The sequence below is a fragment of the Apteryx rowi genome, unplaced genomic scaffold (genome assembly GCF_003343035.1).
Source record: "Apteryx rowi isolate R43461 unplaced genomic scaffold, aptRow1 scaffold_240, whole genome shotgun sequence".
NCBI lineage: Eukaryota > Metazoa > Chordata > Aves > Apterygiformes > Apterygidae > Apteryx > Apteryx rowi.
In genome coordinates, this window is record NW_020448753.1 from 1,085,107 (window position 1) to 1,097,635 (window position 12,529).

Genomic DNA, 12,529 nt, shown 5'->3' on the forward strand with positions numbered 1-12,529 from the left:
TGGGCTATCTCAAAGTGAAGTAGGGACAGAGTCTTTTTGAACTTCTTCTTGGCTCATTTTAACTTTAAAGAAATCAGTTGATACTCCAGACAGTATCAAAAATTCCTTGTTTAGAAATGGACATCTAATAAAAAGAATTTCCATGTTGGAGACATATTGTCATTAATAAATTCATTTGTGCTGGCATTTATGCCAGTTTAGACTGTGTTTCTTAAATTACTGTGAGTCAGTAATCACTTCTAGTTGTTTTTGGTATGGGAAAATAAACTCTACCAGTGATCAAAATTTGCAAATGATTGTGTGTTTGCAGCACTGGCATGCTCGAGAGCTTTGTTTTTCAAGGGGAAGAAGAAAGCTTACCTAAGTAGCCTCTTACTCCATGCCTGAATGGTTAAAAGGATGAGATAGTTGAGTGTCCACACACAAAGGGAACCTCAGTGCCTGAACATAGGCAACTAGTGCTGTTTTAGATGCTCTTCTGTATCCTCTCTGGCCTCCAACTGCCATTTTAGTATAGCCCATGTCTCCCATAGATCCTGTCTCATAGCTGCCAAACCGTGTGACTGTCTGGGTTACCAAGATAGACATCGTGATATGAGATCTCAAATGGCCCTGGCTAGCTGTGTTGGATGCATTCAACCACCTGCATCCTACCCAACCTCACTGGCAGCTGCTGTTGACGGACAACTTGCCAGCAAATTTATCTGTAGTATTCAACCAAAGATGGCAACAACCATGTCAATGCATAAACATGCAATGACTCTTTCAACTTTGTAAATAGAAATTTTATTGTACGTGATCTGTTCATTGAGAAAACATTGACTAGAACCTCAAAGAAGTGACTTTGTTCTTGTGGAGCAAAAGTCTACAGAGTACCTTAGTACTATTTTTCACTGTTTTTTATTGGAGACTTAGTGGTTGTTTCACTGCTAGTTTAGTCGCCTTATCCATAATTATAATCTCTTAAAAACTGCTTCAGTGTTTTGAATTGGCTGCAGGCCTAATGGTCAGAAAGTGGCTCCATCTCAGTCTTAGGACTAAACTTGATAAAAAGCTCTGTAGGTTTCATATTATGCTAATTTATAAGTGAAAGATGAAAAAAAAAAAGATGCAGTACTGTGCATAGAGACCACTGGCTTCATAATCTGCATCCCCTTGGGAAAGGTGCAAATGAAATACAGATTTCAGGTTCCTAGGCTAATATGCACCAAGCTGAACAACCACAGGCACTCAGATATTTCTGTGTTACCATTTATGCAACCCTAGATAATATTGTATTGGATAACTGAGTATTTAGAGCTTGCATATGAATTCAAAACACAATCTATTTAAAGAAGCAAGACAAAATGGACAAAAAGTGATGGAAGAGACTTTTTATAAAAAAATCATATTTCTATCTCATTGGTATTTTGGAGGGGTATTATAGATTGCTTAAAAATATCTTAACCATGAAACACTGCATCAGGAACATAAGCATGCATCAGCTTGCATATGACACGCTTTAGCATGCTTGGAGGTATAAAGAAGTTTTGGCATTGTGGGGAGGCAATGTGTTATGTACATTGTGTGGGAGGATACACCATGCAGATTTGATTGCATCATCTTGCTCTCTTTTTTTCTTTTCTTTTCTTTCTTTTTTTTTTCCTTCCAGATGGTAAAACAAAGACTGTAGTGAAACCTGTTTTCTCCCAGGAAGAGGTGGGAGGGAATTTTATATGAGCAAGAAACTTTGCCTCAAGTCGAAATCTGGGGCCTGGACTAATGAACTACCTGTAATTCATATTGTACTAAATATTGCTGAAACGAGGCATGTACTAATCATGAACCATGCCAAACTATGCATAATTGCTATGCTTTCTCTGTAGCAGTAATTAATTTGCGTTAGCAACTTTGATTAATTTTTCTAATCTAAAAGTAAAGTGCTTCTCAGACATGAAAGGCTATATGACTGCTCAGGGTTGTTACAGAAGCCCAGTGAAGAGTGTTTCAATCCAGTTCGGGGGCAGGAAGGGGACAAAACTTAAAAAATTTCAAAGTTTAGCTCATGTTTATGAAGTAATAAAAACTGTTAACAGTTAAAGCTTTCTGTTTTGTGACAGAATTCATGGTCTAAACTACAGGCATCTACCCACAGCGCATTCCTGCTGAAGTGAAAGATAGTTGTCATTAATTCAATGAGGGTTTCTCTTCTCTGAGGGCTGTTCCACCAAGGTAAAGAGGGTTATTTGCACAGCAGACGGACTGAGATTCCATCCTATAGAGGGCAGTGCTATGTATTTAAAGGATTGTAATGTTGCAGTGCAAACTTACCCTTAACCTGGAGGAAAGCACTACTCTAGGTATGATTGTTCAACTACCACATTGAGTCAGTCCTCACTGACAATCTGAAAAGGGTGTCAGTTGTGTTGCCTGTGATTTGGACGTGCCTGCTTTTCAGGAAATATCTGCGCTAAGATCATCAATATATTCTATGTTGACAAACAGAGAGCTATCAGATGTTGATGTATGAACTTAATTCTAACATCACCGAAAATTAATGTTTCCATGTTTCATTGCCAACCTCCTGGCCTAAATGCGGCTCGTCATCCAAAGGAAGCTAAATCTGAAAGGACTTAAGTTGTGATTGTGATTTACCTACACTTCATAAACTGACACTATCAGATCTATAAGAAATACAATTTCTTAGGCAAATAGATATACAAATCCATTAAAATTCCATACTGTTTTTCAGTAGGTTAACCTAGTATTGCCCATTTTATCCCTCAGCCATGTTAATATTACAATTGTTTTCTCTTTTTTGCACTGATAGCATTGTTTCCTGGCAAGGAATATTACTGCATGCAATTCATGATAGGCAGAATGACATGATAATTTTTTAAAAATGCTTCTATTACCTCCAAGTCTGGAATCAATTCTGTTTTACCAAGTTAGAGAAACATTTTTAAAATACATAAACTGTTAGAAAATTTAAATCTGATTTCTAAAAGTTATACTTTTGTATGATGCCATCCAAAAAGAAATTATGTGTGACATTCTATTTTCTTACAGTAGTGGCTTGTGTCCAAATATTCTGTAATCACAGTGGTACACTTTTGGTATCAGCCAAAATATATAGTATATACAGTTGTGGAAGTAAGCTTTGTAGGAGACCTTTTTTTTAATCAAGCATGGGACTTTACATTTATTAGAAGGTTTTCACAAAAATAAGGGCAACATCATGCAGATTCTTTACAACTAGAATCAGTTATGGTTACAATTTGGAAATAAATTTAAGTAGACACAGGGAGATACAGTTGTACATACACACTCCATTTATGACATTAGTTTAGTGTACTGATAACTCAGCAATACATCAGAAGTCTACAATCAGCTGATGGAAAGATTGTATAAGGAGGAAGAAAATGCTTCAGTTTCTCACACTATTTAAGTGGCTTGACAAGAATTTCAGTGAGAGTTGCCTCTTAAATTTCGGAGGCAAGAACAAGTCAAGACTACACTCTTGCAGTACAAAACATTTACACACAAAATACACATGCATTGCAATGCATTGGGAATGGGTAAAGCAAGGAGAAACCCATAGCTCAATGCCTTATTAACACAGTTCTACAAAGGAGTCTCAAATAGGATGATATAGTTCAGTCACAGTAAGGCCACAATATTACAATGGATAAGGACCTTAGAATTCAGCATTCTGTATCAGTAACAGAACCTTTCCTTGTTTGTAGATTTTTATATAATGTACCTGAATGGTATCTCATCAAAGTCTTTCTATTTTTTTGTAAGTTTAACATATTGCTTAATACAACAGTTAGCACAGTAGAGGTGGGTATTGTCACAGGGAAAACAAAACCTATATAACATTCACATAGTAGACTATATGCTATGTGCAGTTAGATGAAGCCGGCTAATCAGAAAAAAGGCTAGCAAAGGATTTCCTCAAGTTTCGGATAGTTTCAGCTTTTGCTTCATCTTCATTCACAGATGATCGGAAGAAGGATGATTCTGTGAAACTGAAGGCATTTGTCAAAGACTGCGACTTGCTGCAAGACAAAAATGCGACATGTTTTGTATGGTCATATTGTCTGCCAGCTTCCATCCACATATAACTAGTATAACTTGTATAAATTCTGAGAAAAGGAAAAATGTCTAAAGATGAAAACAATTTGCATTTGAACAAAATGGACATTCATACGCAAGCGATATAGTTAGATGTAGCATACAGAGCTGCTGCAATACAGCACATTCTTTCCATACTTTGATTTGAGAAGTAGGATAATCTTTTCTTTGGAGAACACACTGCTTTTTTACAGATCTGAAATACTGGATTCCAGTAAATCAGATGACGTAAATTAGGACTTGTGAAAAACTAGGCCTTCTGCTAAATCCAAATCACCACATGGGAAACCCAACACATTTGAGATCATTAGTTGTGTTCCTAAAGGCTGTGAACAGTTACTGCACAAAAAAAATCAGGTATGTCAGGAAGAGTTTGAAGAATGAGTCCTAAAGTTGTAATGTGTTTGGACATTTGATCCTTATGGAGGCTTAATGACACTTTATATCTTTTGAAAGAATTCACAAAATCAGATATCAAGTTTCTTTTCTGTAAGCAGTTAGTCTAGCTATGCTGTTCTGGTTTTACTGCTATCATGTAACATTGGTGTAAGTCTCTATGTAAGCATTAGTAAAATAACATACAAGAAAGAAAATGTCTGAAGTTTCAAACTAATTCATGACTTGTCAAGTATAATAAGTTTTAAAAAGTAGGCTTGAATTTAAATGGAAAACATTATTGAGTTACAATCTTTTTACAAATACATCTATGCATTAGTAAAGGTAGTTAACTGATTTCATTTTTATGTCAGCATAATAGGAGGATTTAAGTCTTGGCTATAGTAAAACTGAAACATTTTTCTTACTCAGATTGTCTTATTCCTTCCATGGTTTGCAACTTCTCTACCTCTAAACTAATAATGTACAGCAAACTGCTACAGGCATTTTAGGTTTTTCATAAATTATAGTTGTGTTAATGAGAATAGACTGATAAATGTTTGTTTGTACTCACTGAAAGAGGGAGGGTGGGAAGCAGCACTTGACTTGATTAGTAACACAATAAGTAGCCTAATTAAATATTTATTCACAGATTATTAACATGTACATACAGGTTAGGCAACAGCATGTGGGTGAATACAAAGCATGCACATGCAAATAGAGTTAATCCTAGAGGCAGGAGATTTGAGTCTTGTTGTGGACCTAAACTGCTTCTTGAAAGTTAGAAATACTACTCTTACTATGGCTTGCATCTTAAAAACTTTAATTTATTCCTTAAAATATTTTTATTTTAGTTTATTTTAAATAGAGACTATTCTCTTCTATTTAAAGAAGAGAAAAATGAATGAACCTGGATTTGAAGCAGGAACTTAAGAGAAAGGAGAAGACTGGAAAACTGTATTTAGTAACTCTGTTTTTCTTAAATGTCACATGTTCACAAGTTGTTTCAAACTAGTTTATAGTCTTCCATCTTTCTTACGAAAACTGACCTGCCTACTCTCTATGTATACCTAAATAATGGATAAATTAATGTGAGTTTTAAGTCTATAAACCAGAATAAATACACTGTTCTAGGAAAACATTTTCTTCAGCAGTAGCCACGCTTGACCCTTTTTGACCTTTTCTGACTATTGTTGTCATCTTTGCCTCTTGCCACCTAAAAGGTCTAGTCAGTGTTCCACCGAACTGTGCTCAGGCGACGACTCAGAATCGGTTCACACTAGTATGAGCATATGAGTGGGTGGAAAAAGGGGATCTGTGTTACTTGGATGAAACAAAAACTACATGCCAGTCTTAGTACTTATCAAAATGAGTAGAATGTATTGTTCATTCTTTACTGGCAATACTGTTTGTCAGGATTGCTATGCTGAAGAAACGGTGAATCATTGCTAATACCTGCTCCCTGTTTTCCATTCACTGGGTTTAAGCTGTGAGAAGATACATCCCTACAGCTCCTTTTTGTAGCACATGGCGGGCTGGGTATGACAACTGCATGCTGTGCGCTATGCAATCTTCCAGTAGTGAGATGCCTACAGAGAGCGTTCTGCGCGAGTCCTGCCATCTTCTCTGCAAAGCGCCTGCGTGAATTACTTGGGCTGTACAGTCAGTAGCAATGTATAGCCATGAAAGAAGTGTGACTGTAAAGAAACACCATTTGGCAGCCAGTGTCTAGCATGTTCATTTGGATTGTTTCTGAGATAGGCCTTTTGAAACTGGAATCTGTTGTTTGAGTGACTGCAAGGTTAAACATTTAAATAGATAAGACTTCCTCTTTTCTGTGCAGGCTTACAGCACACCCAGATCATAAGTCAGTGACATAAAAAAGAGAAAAAAAAGAAATGAGAAAGATGAGTTTTTAAATCTGACCTAGTTGGGGCAGAAAATATGCAACTAATTAATAAAATTTTGTATATCACTTAGGATATAACTAACAATACTCTCTGAATGTGATAAGCACAGAGGATAAGTTTAAAAACTGTTTTAACCTCATTTTAGATTTGGGAACATATGCACATTTTTTCTGTATATTAGACCAGCTCCCAAATTACAGTTAGACAGCAACATCAAACTATACTGTGAGGAGAAGAGAAAATGGATAAAGCAAATCTTACTTAAGTTGTGGATGAGACTGAGGCTTCTGTTGCGGAGCAGGCTGTGGCTGTGGCTGTGGCTGTGGCTGTGGCTGTGGCTCTGCTTCCACTGATAAGCGGGTGCTGGAAGGACCTGGAGCCTGGGCACGTGGCTGCTGAGTTGTGGGTCCAGGTGGACGCTGTGGCTGGGAAGCTGAGGGCTTTGCTGCCTGCCCAGGGGGGAACATGCGCTGTGGCTGCAATGGCTCCTGGCTTTGTGAATGCATTCCTTGGGGTTGCACTGGGCCCCCTAGGTTCAGTACAAGAAAAACTTCATAATGTTATAGTATCACAGAGTTCTTATTAGATTTCATATCCAACACTTAAAAATAATCCTGGAATTTGATTAATTCTACTTTTGAGGTAAAATTCTATTAATATGGACTACAGTTAATGTAGTGAATACTACTGATCACAGTTGGTACCTTAATAACTTGCTTGGAGCCCTCTATGCTTCATCCTTATAATTGCTAAGAAGTACCAAATTTATACCAGCAGTAACTTTACTGACTTCAGATAAAATCAGTGGAGTTACAAGATAATTTTGGGTCAGCTCAAGGAGAGCCTGTGAGAGAATGGACTATACCAACAATATCTATTTCAGCAGTACATCTACTGTTTTCTGTGCAGTTATTGCAATTTTGTTCCTCCAAAATTTTTAAATTATTTTTATAATCTTCCTCTCAGATTCACTCTTATAGCAGTAAAACAACTTTATATTGACACTTGCTGGCTAATTCTGTCTTTTGATAACTTATTTAACTCTGTAGTGAAATATGTTAAGAACAGTACAAGAAACACAAGAAAATCATTACTAATTCTTTACCAAAGATATCTTTCCCCTGACAAGGAAGTACATGGCAAAATATTGTAAGAAATGTGGAACTAGCATATGTAGTAGATACTTGGGTTGTGAAATCCATTGCTGAAAGATGCTACATCATCATACGGTTGTTTTTGGTGCTTTCTGACTGAAATTGTGCTGTGTCAGATAACAGTGGGCATGCTGTTTTTATCTCGTATCGGATGTCTGAATGTGGCTTTCTTAGGCGAGTTAGCTGTTAGACTCTTTATTCTCGCGTGTGACAAGGCATACAGCATATTTGAATTAAGCAGAGGAAAACACAGGATGAATTTTGAGATACTTGTTTGTAGAATGCTTCAGTCAGGATAAGAGCTTTGCTGAACAATAAATATTATACAAGACAACTGATCTAGATGTTCTGAACATTTGGAAATTTTCTGTCTTACACATATATAGCACAAGTAAAAGATTTTATCTACTCAGGTCTCTAGAAGAAAACATTCATACCTGGAAATCCTGTTGCAATATGAGATTTTTAAAAAAATATATACTGTTACAGTTAGTTTTCCACTTCTATGAGATTCCAGTGTATGTGTCTGAGAACAGCATGGACAGCTTTATGAAGTTTTAATATAGTTAGTTGTAGCAGTATCTTGTGGTGTAGAAAGATAAATAGCATGTACTGTATGTTAAGGTATGTGCCTTCATCGTTTATGAATTTGAATCACTTTTGTAGGAAATATTTGAAGGTGATAACATGGTCTTGCAACAACTTAATAATGATTGTTTGCTTATTATTCTCCCTTCACTCAGTACTGAAAAACAGAAAAGGGTTTTTTTCCCCCACTTGCACATACAGGCTTGAATGCCAGAAACTTTACACTGAAGACAGATATAACTTTCTTTTATTGCACATTAAGCTGTACAAGATATTTCACATAAAAGATATACTGCTGTCACACTTCCAGCATTTGCTCGCTTTCTTGCAGCTGGGTTGTACAAAAGGCAACAATCATGAAAGAAACTTTTACCAAAAATAACCCAACAAAACTGAACATTAAACCTACACTGTAAAACATCTGTTCCCTGTTATCCACAATATTGCACCTAAGCATGCTTACATGCAGAGAGACATTTTGGCTTGCTTCTTGTCTGTGGTATGTAGTAATAGTGTGTGCCCTTGTAAATCCTTTACAGTCAACAAGCTGAAATCCTATCTGCAGCACCCATCTCTTCTTTGCACACACAGCTCACAAATGTCATGTGAAAAGCACTTGTGAATACTTGTACTACTACATGCAAAAAAAAACCCCAACTGCTTTAAATAAAATCAATCATCAGATTCATTTCTTCACCCCAGGGCAGTATGGTTTATTCACTCCTTTGGTGTCTGGAGGTAAGGATTTGTGAACCTGACCCTAAGTGGAATTTTCTTAACATGGAACAAAATAGCCAATGCTATCAGTGGAATGATCACTGACCCAGACAAATGCTGATCACTAAAGCAAAATATTCATGTAATTTACTGATAGGTAATAAACAATAGCACTTACCACAAATATTTAAATAGCTAATAATGCATACCTTAAATCTCACCTTACCAGCCAGCTTTTACCAATAAAAGAAACACTAAGAATGATGATTCTCACTGATAATTTTTTTTCCAGTATTTGTAGGGAAAACAGAAGTAGAACATAAGGCTGTTTTCCCTTTAAACAAAATTGTTTGCACTAAACTAATGGCCACTACTCATCTTTGTACATATGCTAAATTAAAATGGTAGTTTTGCGTCTCTCTCACAACTAAGTTTTATGGTATGCCAGCATTGTGTAGCTTGTGTTTCTAGGCTAGGTTTCTCACAACTGCCTGCCTGTATATTTCTTGTATATTTCTGTAATATTTACAGAATAAATTTATTATGTAAAAGTCATAAATAATACACCTACAGAAAATCTAGCAGTTGTCAGGCATCTCAAGTCTTTTTGCATGATTGATTTTAAGCAATTATTATAAGCCCTGTTTCTGTGGATAATCCCGGGATTGAATTTTCTTTATAGGTATCTTAATATTTCTAGGTTAAAATAGCAGAGCTGAGTTTGTAAGGGAAACAGCTGACATTTTTGTCTTCCATGCCAACCAAAGGGCTAGATCCCCAGCTGGTTAAAGGTCCCTTGGTCTACCATCTCCCAATATCTCAGTATTCGAAAAAATAAGGTATTACAGGAAGTTTAACAGTCCTTGAGGTACTTCCCACCAAACAACCTGGGATTTAACCCTTAGGTGAATAAAATATTTTTAAAATATTTGCATTAGTTTTCAATAAAATCTCCATAGATTACTAATTCAGAATGACAACAAAAGGAACTACTTAATTGAAATAAGGTACATACTCACGCTTTCACTGAGATATTGCACATAGGTGGCCCATTTACATAGCTTTGTAGCTAATAATTTAATGCAGAATTACTAAAAATATGAATACCAGTATGTAAAATAGAAGATATTTTAAATATTCCTTGGGAAGAACAGTATCATATCTTATGGAGTCATTGAAATACTAGAGTTCCACTTCTTCCATATAAGTAAAACTCAAATGTTAACAAACTTTATAAAATTATAAATAAAAAGCCTCACTAGCAAATTCTCATCTAGACTTTTAAAAATATATCTGGATCACCTACCTATTAGTCATGCACACGCACAAAAAAATAAAGGCTATGAGTATAGTGCGCACACACTCACAGAGTAAGCAAAAGTATTTAGATTTGAACCTCAGTTGTATTTTACTTAACGATATATAATACTCAAAAAATACTGTCTAACCACCCATAATGTACAGTTGCACTGAGCTCTAAAGAGGCACATTCTTTGTACACTGTTGACAACAGCCCTGAAATCACAAGTTTTACAGAGAAAGGTGGGTAAGCATTACACGCACAGACATGAACAGGTAAACAACCAGACGGTATAGTTGACACTGCATAGAAAAAACACAGTCCAGGTCAGCACTGAAACAATGCAAAAACTGAACAAAACTGGTATGTTTGCTTTTAAGATTGTACTTTCATTTTCTTTCCTTTTCTTTTTTTTTTTCTTTTTTGCTTTAACCCTTGCTTTTATTCTCAATTATCTAAGTAGCCTGGACTTGTTTTGGTCCTACTGCAACGCCATTACAGTCGAGAATGTACTGTAAACAACCTTGAGGTGGTGGTCGCTGAGGTGGGATTTTGTTTGGCTCTGGCTCCTTTAGTGATCCACTCTGGAAAATACATTTGAAAACAGAAGAGAGAAAAAATTAGAGTAGCTCAGTTCCAATTTTCCACTAATTTGTCTTTATTTTCATTAGAAACCTCCTTATTGGTTTGGGGCTGAACATGTAATTTTAATTTATTCCAGATAACATTTTCTAGTTTAGTTGCTGCCTGCCATGACATATGAATCCTGGACTAATCCAAAGTTGAGCTCTTAAAAAAAAATTTGCTTTCCCTTTGCAGCATGTGATCATGACATAAGGAATGCCTTCCTCAGGAGGGCTCACTGCTTTTTGTGTATGGTCTTTCTCCTTCAGTTCCGAGCACCTTGAACCACTTTTCTGTATCGCATTGGTTCTGCTCTCTTTTTAGGATAGACTGAATAGAAAGTGGACTTCAACAGATATCTTTGTGTAATTTAAGAAATAATTTATTTTCAATTAAATTCCCTTGCAGCTGGAAGCACTAACACTGCAGAATTTTTGTCAGTGGTAGTTTCACTTTGATTCTCTAACTGTAAACGGGAAGGGAGATAGACTACTCTAGGTTAGCTGTTTTGCTAAAGCAAAATGAAAGGAGGAAGCAAAAGCCACAGACAAATAATGAAAATAATTGAAATTACTTCATGCTACTCCATCTGACATGTTATTAGAAACACATGTAATACTTAACTTTTCAAAAAAGGAGATTTATTTGGCAGTATCCTTTTCAAATGTATACTTGTCCAGAGGAAGAGATGGGCCTGAACCAAAACCTTGGAGTGGAACACCCTCTGGGAACATTAGCATTTGAATCCAAGCTTTGCCTTGGGCCCATCTCTAATATTTTAAAAAGGGAAATATGTGAAATCACTGGACATAATAAGTTGTTTTTTTTAAGGATCCAGAAATTAAATTGCCATCTGTCAAGAGGGAAAAAGCCCAGAGTGTATTAAACAGTAAATGTAAAATTAATTAAAAATGTTTCTTGCAAAATTTACTGTTTTTTTCTGATAAATTTGTATTTGATCTTAGAACTGTAGAAATAAATCTTACTCCTAATAATGAGAATTCCTACACAGCAATCTAGAAATTGTAATTTTTAAAGGTTGCAAGACACCAACACTATTGCAGCCGTTCCAGATTGCTTTGTCTACTTTAGCTACATAAACAAAAGGAGACATGACAGGTTCAAAACTCAAATTATTCACAATTACCAACCTTCAGAAGACCAAATCAGGGGTAAAAATGATATGTGCAAAATGAATGTGGCAAAATCTGATCCTCATAATAACTGACCCAGTTATACAGTTCTTGGTAAGCACCAGTATAAGGATGAGGGATGTAGAAAAGAAGAGAATTTCATAAAGAAAGACACTACCACCAGAAAATTTTAAATTGCTTTAGGGTGGGTTAAAATTTTTTCTGTTTTGTTTGTCTCCTTCCTTTAGTTTTCTGAACCGCATGTAAAAGTTGACTTTCTATCCTATGCACATTTTGGTGGCATGTTAAATATGTGTGGTATTTGCTCTGTATAATGCACTGAAGCAATATGTATATGCATCAGGAACTCTTTGGATACTGAGGAAATTAGCACAGCGACTGGAAAACTTGAAATGTTGCCCTGGAGGAACCAACTCCTTTCATATTCTAGTACAATTGTTCTGATGCATCTGGCACCTTCCTTTGTACGCCTGCAGGGCATTTGGGTGTTCGGTATTACTGAGAGAGCCTGCTATTCCCTTGGTGTTGTAGTATGACACATTAAGTGCGCTCTTAAAGGGAAAGCATGAATATCTAGGTTCAAGTGCCTCC

At 36.1% G+C, this 12,529-nt stretch overlaps 1 protein-coding gene across 1 annotated transcript in view; it reads right to left on the reverse strand.

Moving 5' to 3' along the window:
- Nucleotides 1–3,180: 3,180 nt before the first annotated feature.
- SYN2 (synapsin II) overlaps nucleotides 3,181–12,529 on the reverse strand; it is a 127,669-nt gene continuing 118,320 nt past the window's right edge. Inside the window, exons 11-13 of the mRNA XM_026066402.1 lie at nucleotides 10,684–10,744; nucleotides 6,663–6,930; nucleotides 3,181–4,040 (exon numbers count right to left, since the gene is read on the reverse strand). Of these exons, the coding sequence (XP_025922187.1) occupies nucleotides 3,905–4,040; nucleotides 6,663–6,930; nucleotides 10,684–10,744 (465 nt within the window). The 3' untranslated portion in view covers nucleotides 3,181–3,904. The remainder of the gene's footprint in view (nucleotides 4,041–6,662; nucleotides 6,931–10,683; nucleotides 10,745–12,529) is intronic.